The sequence below is a fragment of the Ranitomeya imitator genome, chromosome 5 (assembly GCF_032444005.1).
Source record: "Ranitomeya imitator isolate aRanImi1 chromosome 5, aRanImi1.pri, whole genome shotgun sequence".
Taxonomy (NCBI): domain Eukaryota; kingdom Metazoa; phylum Chordata; class Amphibia; order Anura; family Dendrobatidae; genus Ranitomeya; species Ranitomeya imitator.
The window spans coordinates 519,916,334-519,933,042 of record NC_091286.1 but is presented as its reverse complement, the minus strand read 5'-3'; the positions used below and the strand labels follow the sequence as shown (position 1 = coordinate 519,933,042).

At 42.7% G+C, this 16,709-nt stretch overlaps 1 protein-coding gene across 1 annotated transcript in view; it reads left to right on the top strand.

Annotated features, from left to right (window-relative positions):
• The window catches only part of RHBDD1 (rhomboid domain containing 1), a 153,454-nt gene that overhangs the window by 41,689 nt on the left and 95,056 nt on the right, over positions 1 to 16,709 (top strand). Inside the window, exons 2-3 of the mRNA XM_069727543.1 lie at positions 1,503 to 1,998; positions 3,091 to 3,223. Coding sequence (XP_069583644.1) covers positions 1,566 to 1,998; positions 3,091 to 3,223 — 566 coding nt within the window. The 5' untranslated portion in view covers positions 1,503 to 1,565. The remainder of the gene's footprint in view (positions 1 to 1,502; positions 1,999 to 3,090; positions 3,224 to 16,709) is intronic.

Genomic DNA, 16,709 nt, shown 5'->3' with positions numbered 1-16,709 from the left:
CGGTGACCCGGGTCACTGGTGTGTTGGCATGACAACCGGAGGTCTCCTGGAGTCCTCTATGGTTGTTGGTGCTGGCTTGCAGGGAATGCCACCCAGTGTTTGGCACTCATAGCAAGTAATTCTGCTATGTAGAGGCGATCTGTTCATCATCTCTATGTAGCTGAACCGATCAGGTTATGGGAGCTTCCAGTCTCCCATGGAGACTATTGAAACATGCAAAAAGTAAAAAAAAAAATGTTTTAAAAAATATATATAAAAAAATATAAATATAAAAGTTCAAATCACCCCCTTTCGCCCCATTCAAAATTAAACAATAAAAAGATCAAACATACACATATTTGGTATCGCCGTGTTCAGAATCGCCCGATCTATCAATAAAAAAAAGAATTAACCTGATCGCTAAACGGCGTAACGAGAAAAAAAGTCAAAACGCCAGAATTAGGTATTTTTGGTCGCTGTGACATTGCATTAAAAAAGGCGATCAAAATATCGTATCTGCACAAAAATGGTATCATTAAAAACGTCAGCGCGGCACCAATTTTTAGATGTCTCTGATGAACAAAATAATCCATAGTTTTAAGAAAAGATACCCCAGAATGGTTATGGGGAATACAAGACACGTCCGAGCTAACAGGTCCTATTAAAACCCCCTTATCAAACCTCGGCGTCTCTGAACACATCTGGGAACACCTGTCTCCTCCTGTGCCAGACACAAATTCCACAGAGAGGCAGGGTATAGCACTCAAGACACCTTTGCCCACACTGATCTCCTTGCGTTTTCTAGACGTGTTAATACAAGGGTGACATTTTTTAGTTTTACATGTGTACATTCCCAAGAAGTTTCAACATTCTAATGTAAAAAGTGAAAGCTGTTTCTGCTATTGCAACACACATCTTCATTGATGTTTTAGATACTATTGGTCAGGAATTGGAGATGATCACTAAATGTCCGTGGCCGACTATAGAAAGCTGGCCTATTTGTAAGCTAAAAGATTCACAGCAGCTCTCACCCTGGATGTGAAAAGTGACTATACATCTCTCGTGCGTAGTCGCCCTACTTTTTTTTTTTTCCTTATCCTTAATAGCTGGAAGTTGTCTTTAAAAGGGAATGTAGCCATGTTTTTGCTACCCCATCTGAGAAAAACATAATGTAGTGTCAGAGAGCCTGATTCTAGCGATATATCACTTGTTAGGCTGATTGCTGCAGTTTTGAATAAATCACAGTTTTATCTGCTCTAGATCTAGCAGTTTTCCAATGGATCCTGCACCAACTCAGTCATAACCCCTCGATGGCAAGCTTTATTACAGCAAGGGTTAACAGGTGGATGCTTAGCCTGGCTGTTGCACCAGTTGTGGGGACTCATCGGCACTTATTTGCAGAAGGGGACCCTTGTTTACCAATGTCACTGATGATGGAGACGGGGCATTTGATTGCAGTTTAGCTGCGGTCTTACTTTTATCCCTATTTAAAGTAACCCATATTGCCACCTTTTATGTTCCAGATGCAGATCAGCAAGTCCTGGGGATGTCCATTATTCTGTGTTTAAACTGGATGAAGATTAACTATGCAGAGAAGGCAAAGAGGAGTGAACACTGGACTTTTGTTATTATTTGCCCAAGTTTATCAGTTTGGCCTTAACAACATCCCCCCTGTGACGTTGGCAACGCTTGGACTGAATGTCTACCTTTTTTTAAACCCCGTGAAGCATCTGCATTATGTTTGCATTAGCGTCTATGAAGGTTATCACAGAGGAGACTGGCTGCGCTTGCTCCTGTCACCGTTTCACCATGCCGATGACTGGCACCTGTACTTTAATATGGTGTCTCTGTTATGGAAGGGCACTAAGCTAGAACAGAGGCTGGGAAGTGTTCTGTTTGCACTAATAATTGCAGTCTTCTCCCAACTGATTGGACTGGTTTATATTCTCCTGGAATCAATCCTAGCAGAGTCTATGAGTGAGCCTTCCTACAAGATGCAGTGTGCCGTGGGATTCTCAGGTATAAAGTCAATACAATCATATATATATATCTATATATATATATATATATATACAGGTGCTTCTCACTAAATTAGTATATTACACTGAGGAACACAATTTTTTAAGAGTTAGGTTAGACAACTGTTCTTAATTAATTTTTGGATGCTGAATCCAGAAATGATCTCAGTTTTTCTCTATCACGTCAAGTTTTTGAACTATAGGATTTTTGTCTTCTCAAAACTACGTAAACTACTGTACCTAAAAAGTGTTGTTTTTTTTAAATAGTACAAATATGAACAAAAAATGAAATATATAAGAAATAGGCATGACAAAGTTGTGACTACTCTTACAAGTTGCCACGTAGCTCTATATGAGTCGAATTGTAATCAGATAACAAGTCTTATTACAGATATCAGTGCAATTCGGCTTCTCTGGCAGGTAAGTTGTGTAGGAAAAACTTGACGTGCTAGAAAAAAACTGACTACATTTTTGGAATCAGCATGCCAATTTTAGTATAAATCAGCTCAAAAACCTAACTCAACAGAATTTTTTTTTTTTTTTCAAATTGTTCCCCTGTGTTATCAAAAAGTTAATTTACATTGAATTCTTCAATACAACAAGAGAAACTCATATGTTATATAGTCATTACAAACAGAGTAATCTATTTCAAGTGTTTATTTCTGTTAATGTTGATGATTATGGCTTACAGCCAATGAAAACCCAAAAGTCATTATCTCAGTAAACTAGAATACTTTATAACACCAGATTGAAAAATGATTTTAAAATCCAAAATGTTGTCCTACTGAAATGTATGTTCAGTTAATACACTGAATACTTGGTCGGGGCTCCTTTTGCATCAATTGCTGCATCAATACGGCGTGGCATGGAGGCGATCAGCCTGTCGCAATGCTGAGGTGTTATAGAAGCCCAGGCTGCTTTGATCATCAGAATGTTGCACTGGTATTTAACTTGCCACTACATCAGTGAATATGACCATTTTTAGTCCTAACTTGTAAGGTTGTTCTTAATGTTCAGTCATTTCTAAACTTTTAGATTTTCGGATGGCATAAAGTACAAGGAGATAATCGCTTATTTATCTGTTTACTTCTAGGGGTTCTCTTTGCCTTAAAAGTTCTTAACAATCATTATTACCCTGGAGGTTATAGCAACGTATTTGGCATTAATGTTCCTAACAAGTATGCTTGCTGGGCTGAGCTGGTGGCTATCCACATCCTAACACCAGGGTAAGTTGCTGCACATCATTTTTTTTCTTTCTTTTTGCAATATATTACTACACCAAGAAGGTGACCAGGATGGGCAAATTGCTACAAGGTGATCAGGATGCGACATTGCTACAAGAAGGTGACCGATATGCTCAAAAAGTTGCAAGGGAAAAAAATGCTATCACTGAAAATGTCTTCTCATCCTGCAAAGAATGCGGCCAGTCAAATTAAATTTTTTTCTATGTGCGGCCCATAAACCCAGCCGAGTTTGAGGCCACTGTGGTAAGCAATGTTGGATCCATTTCACAGCAAACATCCTGGGCACCCAACGTTCATACAGAAGCTCTGCAACTGAGCGTCTTAAGTAGGTATGAGCATTGCCTTATGCAATTGCATATGTGTCTTTCACATGGGGCAATAATTGCACCAATATCGATCATTCCCCATAATTGCTTAGTGTAAGCACCTGAATGATCAAGTTACTCACTCATACACTTAAATTGTCTATTTATAGAGGAAGAGGACTTGAACTCTAGTGCCACCTTTTGGAAGTACAAGTCAATATTGACTCTTTAACGAGCCTTGCAATATGAATTAGGATAAAAGCCACATCAGAATCTCAATTTGCAGGCACGGTGTTTCTGAGGATCTCCCAGAGGAGCATGCAAGGCGTTTAATTCTCCTCTGTTAACCCCTTTACCCCCAAGGGTGGTTTGCACGTTAATGACCGGGCCAATTTTTGAGGTTATAACTCTGGAACGCTTCAATGGATCCTGGTGATTCTGACATTGTTTTCTCGTGACATATTGTACTTCATGACAATGGTAAAAATTATTTGATAGTACCTGCGTTTATTTGTGAAAAAAACGGAAATTTGGCGAAAATTATGAAAATTTCGCAATTTTCCAACTTTGAATTTTTATGCAATTAAATCACAGAGATATGTCACACAAAATACTTAATAAGTAACATTTCCCACATGTCTACTTTACATCAGCACAATTTTGGAACCAAAATTTTTTTTTGTTAGGGAGTTATAAGGGTTAAAAGTTGACCAGCAATTTCTCATTTCTACAACACCATTTTATTTTAGGGACCACATCTCATTTGAAGTCATTTTGAGGGGTCTATATGATAGAAAATACCCAAGTGTGACACCATTCTAAAAACTACACCCCTCAAGGTGCTCAAAACCATATTCAAGAAGTTTATTAACCCTTCTGGTGCTTCACAGGAATTTTTTGAATGTTTAAATAAAAATGAACATTTAACTTTTTTTCACAAAAAATTTAATTCAGCTCCAATTTGTTTTATTTTACCAAGGGTAACAGGAGAAAATGGACCCCAAACATTGTTGTACAATTTGTCCTGAGTATGCCAATACCCCACATGTGGGGGTAAACCACTGTTTGGGCGCCTGGCAGAGCTCGGAAGCGAAGGAGTGCCATTTGACTTTTCAATGCAAAATTGACTGGAATTGAGATGGGACGCCATGTTTCGTTTGGAGAGCCCCTGATGTGGCTAAACATTGAAACCCCCCACAAGTGACACCATTTTGGAAAGTAGACCCCCTAAGGACCTTATCTAGAGGTGTGGTGAGCACTTTGACCCAACAAGTGCTTCACAGAAGTTTATAATGTAGAACCGTAAAAATAAAAAATCATATTTTTTCACAAAAATTATCTTTTCGCCCCCAATTTTTTATTTTCCCAAGGGTAAGAGAAGAAATTGGACCCCAAAAGTTGTTGTACAATTTGTCCTGAGTACGCTGATAGCCCATATGTGGGGGTAAACCACTGTTTGGGCGGATGGGAGAGCTCGGAAGGGAAGGAGCGCCGTTTGACTTTTCAATGCAAAATTGACAGGAATTGAGATGGGACGTCATGTTGCGTTTGAAGAGCCACTGATGTGCCTAAACATTGAAACCCCCCACAAGTGACACCATTTTGGAAAGTAGACCCCCTAAGGAACTTATCTAGAGGTGTGGTGAGCACTTTGACCCACCAAGTGCTTCACAGAAGTTTATAATGTAGAACCGTAAAAATAAAAAATCATATTTTTTCACAAAAATTATCTTTTTGCCCCCAATTTTTTATTTTCCCAAGGGTAAGAGAAGAAATTGGACCCCAAAAGTTGTTGTACAATTTGTCCTGAGTACGCTGATACCCCATATGTGGGGGTAAACCACTGTTTGGGTGGATGGGAGAGCTCGGAAGGGAAGGAGCGCCGTTTGACTTTTCAAAGCAAAATTGACAGGAATTGAGATGGGACGCCATGTTGCGTTTGAAGAGCCACTGATGTGCCTAAACATTGAAACCCCCCACAAATGACACCATTTTGGAAAGTAGACCCCCTAAGGAACTTATCTAGAGGTGTGGTGAGCACTTTGACCCACCAAGTGCTTCACAGAAGTTTATAATGCAGAGCCGTAAAAATAAAACAAAATTTTTTTCCCACAAAAATTATTTTTTTAGCCCCCAGTTTTGTATTTTCCTGAGGGTAATAGGAGAAATTGGACCCCAAAATTTGTTGCCCAATTTGTCCTGAGTGCGATGATACACCATATGTGGGGGGAACCACTGTTTGGGCACATGGGAGGGCTCAGAAGGGAAGGAGTGCCATTTGAATGCAGACTTAGATGGAATGGTCTGCAGGTGTCACATTGCGTTTGCAGAGCCCCTAATGTACCTAAACAGTAGAAACCCCCCACAAGTGACACCATTTTGGAAAGTAGACCCCCTTAGGAACTTATCTAGATGTGTGCTGAGCGCTTTGACCCACCAAGGGCTTCACAGAAGTTTATAATGGAGAGCCGTAAAAATAAAACAAAAATTTTTTCCCACAAAAATTATTTTTTAGCCCCCAGTTTTGTATTTTCCCGAGGGTAACAGGAGAAATTCGACCCCACAATTTGTTGTCCAATTTGTCCTGAGTGCGCTGATACCCCATATGTGGGGGGGAACCACTGTTTGGGCGCATGGGAGGGCTCGGAAGGGAAGGAGCTCCATTTGGAATGAGGACTTAGATGGAATGGTCTGCAGGTGTCACATTGCATTTGCAGAGCCCCTAATGTACCTAAACAGTAGAAACCTCCCACAAGTGACACCATTTTGGAAACTAGACCCCCTAAGGAACTCATCTAGATGTGTTGTGATAGCTTTGAACCCCCAAGTGTTTCACTACAGTTTGTAACGCAGAGCCGTGAAAATTAAAAAAAAAAATCTTTCCCCCCAAAATTATTTTTTAGCCCCCAGTTTTGTATTTTCCCGAGGGTAAGAGGAGAAATTCGACCCCAAAAGTTGTTGTCCAATTTGTCCTGAGTACGCTGATACCCCGTATGTTGGGGGAAACCACCGTTTGAGCGCATGGCAGAGCTCGGAAGGGAAGGAGCGCCATTTGGAATGTAGACTTAGATGGAATGGTCTGCAGACGTCACATTGCGTTTGCAGAACCCCTAATGTACCTAAACAGTAGAAACCCCCCACAAGTGACCCCATATTGGAAACTAGACCCCCCAGGGAACTAATGTAGATGTGTTGTGAGAACTTTGAACCCCCAAGTGTTTCACTACAGTTTATAACGCAGAGCCGTGAAAATAAAAAATCTTTTTTTTTCCCACAAAAAATATGTTTTAGCCCCGAGTTTTGTATTTTCCCAAGGGTAGCAGGAGAAATTGGACCCCAAAAGTTGTTGTCCTATTTGTCCTGAGTACGCTGATACCCCATATGTTGGGGTAAACCCCTGTTTGGGCACACGGGAGAGCTCGGAAGGGAAGAAGCACTGTTTTACTTTTTCAACGCAGAATTGGCTGGAATTGAGATCGGACGCCATGTTGCGTTTGGAGAGCGCCTGATGTGCCTAAACAGTGGAAACCCCCCCAATTATAACTGAAACCCTAATCCAAACACATCCCTAACCCTAATCCCAACAGTAACCCTAACCACACCTCTAACCCCGACACACCCCTAACCCTAATCCCAACCCTATTCCCAACCGTAAATGTAATCTAAACCCTAACTGTAACTTTAGCCCCAACCCAAACTGTAGCCCTAACCCTAGCCCTAACCCTAACCCTAGCCCTAACCCTAACCCTAGCCCTAACCCTAGCCCTAACCCTAGCCCTAACCCTAACCCTAGCCCTAACCCTAGCCCTAACCCTAGCCCTAACCCTAACCCTAGCCCTAACCCTAGCCCTAACCCTAGCCCTAACTCTAACCCTAGCCCTAATGGGAAAATGGAAATAAATACATTTTTTTAATTTTTCCCTAACTAAGGGGGTGATGAAGGGGGGTTTGATTTACTTTTATAGCGGGTTTTTTAGCGGATTTTTATGATTGGCAGCCGTCACACACTGAAAGACGCTTTTTATTGCAAAAAATATTTTTTGCGTTACCACATTTTGAGAGCTATAATTTTTCTATATTTTGGTCCACAGAGTCATGTGAGGTCTTGTTTTTTGCGGGACGAGTTGATGTTTTTATTGGTAACATTTTCGGGTACGTGACATTTTTTGATCGCTTTTTATTCCGATTTTTGTGAGGCAGAATGACCAAAAACCAGCTATTCATGAATTTCTTTTGGGGGAGGCGTTTATACCGTTCCGCGTTTGGTAAAATTGATGAAGCAGTTTTATTCTTCGGGTCAGTACGATTACAGCGACACCTCATTTATATCATTTTTTTATGTTTTGGCGCTTTTATACGATAAAAACTATTTTATAAAAAAAATAATTATTTTTGCATCGCTTTATTCTCAGGACTATAACTTTTTTATTTTTTTGCTGATGATGATGTATGGCGGCTCGTTTTTTGCGGGACAAGATGACGTTTTCAGCGGTACCATGGTTAGTTATATCTGTCTTTTTGATCGCGTGTTATTCCACTTTTTGTTCGGCGGTATGATAATAAAGCGTTGTTTTTTTGCCTCGTTTTTTTTTTTTTTTTCTTACGGTGTTTACTGAAGGGGTTAACTAGTGGGCCAGTTTTATAGGTCGGGCCGTTACGGACGCGGCGATACTAAATATGTGTATTTTTATTATTTTTTTTTTTATTATTTAGATAAAGAAATGTATTTATGGGAATAATATTTTTATTTTTTTTTTCATTATTTTGGAATATTTTTTTTTATTTTTTTTTACACATTTGAAATTTTTTTTTTTTACTTTGTCCCAGGGGGGGACATCACAGATCAGTGATCTGACAGTTTGCACAGCACTCTGTCAGATCACTGATCTGACATGCAGCGCTGCAGGCTTCACAGTGCCTGCTCTGAGCAGGCTCTGTGAAGCCACCTCCCTCCCTGCAGGACCCGGATCCGCGGCCATCTTGGATCCGGGGCTGGAGGGAGCAGGGAGGGAGGTGAGACCCTCGCAGCAACGCGATCACATCGAGTTGCTGCGGGGGGCTCAGGGAAGCCCGCAGGGAGCCCCCTCCCTGCGGGAAGCTTCCCTGTACCGCCGGCACATCGCGATCATCTTTGATCGCGGTGTGCCGGGGGTTAATGTGCCGGGGGCGGTCCGTGACCGCTCCTGGCACATAGTGCCGGATGTCAGCTGCGATAAACAGCTGACACCTGGCCGCGATCGGCGGCGCTCCCCCCGTGAGCGCTGCCGATCGCATATGACGTACTATTGCGTCCTTGGGAAGTAAAGCCCACCCCACATGGACGCAATAGTACGTCTAATGGCAGAAAGGGGTTAAATATGCTTATTTTGTATATTTATTTAATCAGGACTCTTTACCAGATGTGATATTCTAAAAGAAATGTCATGATATTTTTCATAAAAAATGTAGTGGTTTATTGGATTGTCCACCAAAAAACATCATTGCAGCAAAACAAAATAGGTGAAATAGTTACAAAGGGATTGTCCATTTGTCCATATCAAAGTTTGTTCCCCATCTTTCCTGAGATTCTGAATGGTAAATGGTGTCTTTCTCTGTCATGGAGTATGGTAGAAGTCATCAAGCAGCACATGGCTAACTCACATATCAGCTGCTCATTCCATCTGTGTGAAGTCTGAAGTCCGTAGAGAGTGAAGGAGAAGCCCCTAAGTGACAACCCCTAAGTGACAGCCCCTTCCTCCTATGAGCAATGATATATGTCATGCCGTTCTGTCTGTATCTGGTTTTCGGCGTGACAATGCATGTTTTTGCTTTAACCCTTTACTCTTTCCCCCTAATTTGAGCTGGGATACTGTTGGCTGTTACCTGGATGGAGCCTTCTCAGTTCCCTGCTCTGCTGCGCAGCCGTACATAGGTGGTTAGGTCTTTTCTATTACTTGACCATCTGCATGTGCGGTCCCTGGTTGCCGTTGTGGAAGCTGTCCGCGAGTTGTGAGGTCATTTTCCAGCTGGTGCATGACTTTCCACGTGGGTCAGTGCGTAGAGTCTGTCAGGTGCCCTGAGCCTCAGTTCCTGCACTGATTGTGCTGTAATGGTTTCTGTGTGTGCTAAGGGCGTGCGCGGCCACACCTCCCCTGCTTTTATCAGGGTTAGGCCGGCGTCACACTGGCGTATCGCATCCGATGCGAGAACATCGGATGCGATATGCTAATAACACTCGGCTCCTGCTTGCAGCAGAGCAGGAGCCGAGTGTCATTCGTCTGTGCTCCGATTCTCTCGCACAGGGAGGATCGGAGCACAGCTGCGGAGGAGGCGGAGAAATGAATTTCTCTATCTCCTCCATTGCTGGGGTCCGCTTATAACGCACATCACTTGGATGATATCCGAGTGGTGTGCGCTGTCTCACTCACACCCATAAGCTTATATGGGTGCGAGTGAGCTGAGATTTTTCCTCGGTCCAAGACAATCGCAGCATGCTGCGATTGTCTCGGACCGACGAAAACGGCCGACAAAAAGTCGGCTGCTGGGAGCTGCCCCATAACTTATCATTGGTCCGAGTGCAATGCGATTTTTTTTTTTTAATCGCATTGCACTCGGCCGTTTAAAGCACTAGTGTGACGCCGTCATTAGGGTGTGTACTTGAAATGCTGTCCCCAGCCAATTACTGAGGAGCAGCTCCTATATAAAGTTCCCCTGCCCTATGGGCGGTGCCTGAGCTACTCACAAAGCTCTTGAACTTTGCTGTGTGTGTTTGTGTTCCTGCACCTCTCCTGTCTATGTTTTGGTACCAAAGTCTTTGCCTTGATTCCTGTTTTGTCCTATTCTGGCGCCTGTCCTGGAGGTGGTATATCCAGGCCCGAATCCTTGATCCTGTACCTGTCCTGTACCTGAACCTGTCTGAACTGTGCATCTGGAGCCTCGCACCCAGTGACTTTGAGTCTCTTGTCGCTTGAGTTCCTAGCGGTGGACACCGTGTCTGGAGGCTAGGTCCTTCGCTCTACATACCGGCTCTTACAGCCCCTGTATGCTTTATGGTTAAATGTGGTCACCGCCCCACAACAACAACATTCAATTGAAGCCATACTAAACATTACTATTATTGCCCTACGGCGTGGTGGCCCTTGTGCATGTTCCGTGTACTATTCTCCCGCATAAACTTTGCCACATATGCTACGATTAGCATGTGACTGATAAAAGTCCTCACGGACTGAAACGTTTCAAGTGCTACAAATAAATCAAACTTATTGATGCTTAAGTTGAGTGCTAGACTTCTTTATATTGATTTGACGGTTTGGGAACCTAGTCTTAGCACCACTTTGTAGCTGTGCACACGGTGTTTTCACTCTGATGCAACTGATGAGCTGGGCTGCCACGCCAGTGTCCCAGCTGATGACCTGGGCTGCCACGCCAGTGTCCCAGATGTCTATCCGGTATTCCTGATGTCCTGATGCCCTGCCTATGTCCTGAGGTCCTTCCTGTTTCCGATGCCCTGATGTAACTGATGCCCTGGGCTGCCACGCCAGTGTCCCAGCCAGCGACCTGGGCTGCCACAGAACCTCGTTCTCTGCCCTCCCCTAGTTCGGGTAGGCCCGGGTCCCCCTCTGCGGTATAAATGGCCCGTATTGCATCCCCGGGGGATGCACGCCCCTCGCCTTTTGAGGTTGGTCGGTTTTGGGGCGTCTATGGACTGGGCCGCATCAGCGGCTGCAGCTGATCGTGACGATATATATATATATACATGTCCCATAGAGCACGTGATCTCTCTATATGGTGTTAACTTTTACTCTGAGCTAAATATACAGGAATAACACGTGTAATGTCAGCGAAACCTTCCATGAGGCTTAGTACAGAATTAAGTGTAATAATTAATATTTAACCCCCAAGGGGGGTTTGCACATTAATGACCGGGCCAGTTTTTACAATTCTGACCACTGTCCCTTTGAGGTTATAACTCTGGAACGCTGATGATTCTGACATTGTTTTCTCATGACATACTGTACTTCATGATAATGGTAAAATTTCTTTGATATTACCTGCGTTTATTTATGGAAAAAAACGGAAATTTGGCGAAGATTTGGAAAATTTCAAAATTTTCCAACTTTGAATTTTTCTGCCCTTAAATCACAGAGATATGTCACCCAAAATACTTAATAAGTAACATTTCCCACATGTCTACTTTATGTGAGCACAATTTTGGAACCAAAATTTTTTTTTGTTAGGGAGTTATAAGGGTTAAAAGTTGACCAGCAATTTCTCATTTTTGCAACACCATTTTTTAGGGACCACATCACATTTGAAGTCATTTTGAGGGGTCTATATGATAGAAAATACCTAAGTGTGACACCATTCTAAAAGCTGCACCCCTCCAGGTGCTCAAAACCACATTTAAAAAGTTTATTAACCCCTCAGGTGTTTCACAAGAATTTTTGGAATGTTTTAAAAAAAAATGAACATTTTACTTTTTTTCACAAAAAAATGTACTTCAGCTCCAATTTGTTTTATTTTACCAAGGGTAACAGGAGAAATTGGACCACAAAAGTTGTTGTACAATTTGTCCTGAGTACGCTGATACCCCATATGTGGGGGTAAACCACTTTTTGGCAGAGCTTGGAAGGGAAGGAGCGCCGTTTGACTTTTCAATGCAAAATTGACTGGAATTGAGATAGGACGTCATGTCGCGTTTGGAGAGCCCCTGATGTGCCTAAACATGAAACCCCCCACAAGTGACACCATTGTGGAAAGTAGACCCCCTAAGGAACTTATCTAGATGTGTAGTGAGCACTTTGACCCACCAAGTGAGGCACAGAAGTTTATAATGTAGAGGCGTAAAAATAAAAAATCATATTTTTTCACAAAAATGATTTTTTTTGCCCCCAATTTTTCATTTTCCCAAGGGTAAGAGAAGAAATTGGAACCCAGAAGTTGTTGTACAATTTGTCCTGAGTACGATGATGATACCCCATATGTGGGGGTAAACCACTGTTTGGGCGCATGGCAGGAATCGGAAGGGAAGGAGCGCCATTTGGAATGCAGACTTAGATGGAATGGTCTGCATGCGTCACATTGCATTTGCAGAGCCCCTGATGTACCTAAACAGTAGAAACCCCCACAAGTGACCCCATACTGGAAACTAGAACCCCCAAGGAACTTATTTAGATGTGTTGTGAAAACTTTGAGCCCCCAAGTGTTTCACTACAGTTTATAATGCAGAGCCGTGAAAAGAAAAATTCTTTTTTTGTCCACAAAAATTATTTTTTAGCCCCCAGTTTTGTATTTTTCCAAGTGTTACAGGAGAAATTGGACCCCAAAGGTTGTTGTCCTTTTTGTCCTGAGTACGCTGATACCCCATATGTGGGGGGGGCACCGTTTGGGCGCATGGCAGAGCTCGGAAGGGAAGGAGCGCCATTTGGAATTCAGACTTAGATGGAATGGTCTGGATGCGTCACATTGCATTTGCAGATCCCCTGATGTACCTAAACAGTAGAAACCCCCAAGTGACCCTATATTGGAAACTAGAACCCCCAAGGAACTTATCTAGATGTGTTTTGAGAACTTTGAACCACCAAGTGTTTCACTACAGTTTGTAACGCAGAGCCGTGAAAATAGAAAAAAAAATTTTTCCACAAAATTTATTTTTTAGCCCCAGATTTGTATTTTCCCAAGAGTAACAGAAGAAATTGGACCCCAAAAGTTGTCCAATTTTTTCTGAGTACGCTGATACCCTATATGTTGGGGAGGAACCACCGTTTGAGCGCATAGCAGAGCTCGGAAGGGAAGGAGCACTGTTTGGAATGCAGACTTAGATGTATTGGTCTGCAGGCGTCATGTTGCATTTGCAGAGCCCATGAGGTACCTAAACAGTAGAAACCCCCCACAAGTGACCCCATATTGTAAACTTGACCCCCCAAGGAACTTATCTAGATGTTTTGTGAGAACTTTGAACCCCCAAGTGTTTCACTGCAGTTTACAACGCAGAGTCGTGAAAATAAAAAATAATTTTTTCATAGAAAAATTAATTTTTTAGCCCCCAAATTTTTATCTTTCTAAGGGTAACCAGAAAAATTGGACCCGAAAAGTTGTTGTCAAATTTGTCCTGAGTACGCTGATACCCCATACGTTGGGGTAAACCCCTGTTTGGGCGCATGGGAGAGCTCGGAAGGGAAGGAGCACTGTTTTAGTTTTTCAACGCAGAATTGCAATTGAGATCCGACTCCATGTTGCGTTTGGAGAGCCCCTGATGTGCCTAAACAGTGGAAACCCCTCAATTCTAACTGAAACCCTAACCCAATCACACCCCTAACCCCAATCCCAACCATAACCCTAACCACACCCCTAACCTAAACACGCCCCTAACCCTAATCCCAACCACACCCCTAACCCTAATCCCAACCCTAACCACACCCGTAACTCCAACACACCCCTAACCCTAATCCCAACCATAACCCTAACCACACCCCTAAACCTGACACAACCATAATCCAAACCCTAATCCCAACCGTAAATGTAATCCAAAACCTAACTTTAGCCCCAACCCTAACCCTAATGGGAAAATGAAAATAAATACATTTTTTTAATTTTATTATTTTTTCCTAACTAAGGGGGTGATGAAGGGGGGTTTGATTTACTTTTATAGCGGGTTTTTTAGCGGATTTTTATGATTGGCAGCTGTCGCACACTAAAAGACCCTTTTTATTGCAAAAAATAGTTTTTGCGTCTTCACATTTTGAGAACTATGATTTTTCCATATTTTGGTGCACAGAGTCATGTGAGGTCTAGTTTTTTGCGGGACGAGTTGACGTTTTTATTGGTAACATTTTCGGGCACGTGACTTTTTTGATCGCTTTTTATTCTGATTTTTGTGAGGCAGAATGACCAAAAACCAGCTATTCAGGAATTTCTTTTGGAGGGAGGGGGGCGTTTATACTGTTCCACGTTTGGTAAAATTGATAAAGCAGTTTTATTCTTTGGGTCAGTACGATTACAGCGATACCTCATTTATATCATTTTTAAAAACTATTTTATATAAAAAATAATTATTTTTGCATCGCTTTATTCTGAGGACTATAACTTTTTAATTTTTTCGCTGATGACGCTGTATGGGGCTTGTTTTTTGCGAGACATGATGATGTTTTCAGCGGTACCATGTTTATTTATATCCGTCTTTTTGATCGCGTGTTATTCCATTTTTTGTTCGGCGGTATGATAATAAAGCTTTGTTTTTTGCCACGTGTTTTTTTTTTTTTTTTTTTTACGGTGTTCACTGAAGGGGTTAACTAGTGGGACAGTTTTATAGGTCAGGTCGTTACGGACGTGGCGATACTAAATATGTGTACTTTTATTGTTTTGTTTTTTATTTACATAAAGAAATGTATTTATTAGAACAATATATACCGTATATACTCGAGTATAAGCCGAGATTTTCAGCCCATTTTTGGGGGGCCGAAAGTCCCCCTCTCGGCTTATACTCGAGTCATACCCAGGGGTCGGCAGGGGAGGGGGAGCGGGGCTGTCTAATTATACTCACCTGCTCTTGGCGCGGTCCCTGCAGGTCCCTGGCTCCCCGGCGCCCCAGCTTCTTCCTGTACTGAGCGGTCAAATGTTACCGCTCATTACAGTAATGAATATGCGGCTCCACCTCCCATGGGGTGGAGCCGCATATTCATTACTGTAATAAGCGGTAACGGTGACCGCTCAGTACAGGAAGAAGCTGCGGCCCGGGGAAGCAGGGACTGCACAGCGCCAGGAGCAGGTGAGTATAATGGGAGGTGAGCACAGCGCTGCGCGATATTCACCTGCTCCTCGTTCCGGGCGCGTCTTCTGCAGTGATGCTCAGGTCAGAGGGCACGGTGACGTGGTTTGTGCGCGCCCTCTGCCTGAACGTCAGTGCTGAAGGTGGAGCGGCGCCGGAACGAAGTCAGGTGAATATTGAAAGTGCCGGGGGCCTGAGCGACGGAGAGGTGAGTGATTTTTTTTTTTTTATCGCAGCAACAGCAAATGGGGCAAGTGTCTGTATGGAACATCTTATGGGGCCATAACGTTTGTGCAGCACTATGTGGGGCAAGTGTCTGTATGGGGCCATAATCAACGTTTGTGCAGCACTGTATGGGGCAAGTGTCTGTATGGGGCCATAATTAACGTTTGTGCAGCACTATATGGGGCAAATATCTTTATGGAGCATCTTATGGGGCCATAATCAACATTTGTGCAGCACTATATGGGGCAAATATCTTTATGGCGCATCTTATGGGACCATAATTAACGTTTGTGCAGCATTATATGAGGCAAACGTCTGTATGGAACATCTTATGGGGCCATAACATTTGTGCAGCATTATATGGGGCAAATATCTTTATGGAGCATTTTATGGGGCCATAATTAACGTTTGTGCAGCACTATATGGGGCAAGTGTCTATATGGAGCATGTTATGGGGCCATAATTAACGTTTGTGGATCATTATATGGGGCAAATATCTTTATGGAGCATCTTATGGGGCCATAATTAACATTTGTGCAGCATTATATTGGGCAAATGTGTCTATGGAGCATCTTATGGGGCCATTATTAACTGTATGGAGCATTATATGGGGCTCCTGATTCAATATGGATATTCAAAAACATTTAACCTACTGATGTCTCAATTAATTTTACTTTTATTGGTATCTATTTTTACTTTTGACATTTACCGGTAGCTGCTGCATTTCCCACCCTATATATTTTTCATTTATTTAGGATTTTTTTTACACATCTATATATATAATTGTCTAAGGGTTTTTCCGTCTGTCTGTCTGTCTTTCTGTCTGTCTGTCTGTCTGTCCTGGAAATCCCGCGTCTCTTGATTGGTCGAGGCCGCCAGACCTCGACCAATCAGCAATGGGCACAGCATGGCGACGATGATGTCATAAAGGTTGCCTCGACCAATCAGCGACGGGCACAGTCTGCCGCGAATTCGCCTCGACCAATCAGCGACGGGCACAGTATCGACGTAGATGTCATAATGGTTGCCATGGCGACGACGATGTCATAAAGGTTGCCTCGACCAATCAGCGACGGGCACAGTCTGCCGCGAATTCTGGAATCATCATTGTCCATATACTACGGGGACATGCATATTCTAGAATACCTGATGCGTTAGAATCGGGCCACAGTCTAGTCTATATATATAATTA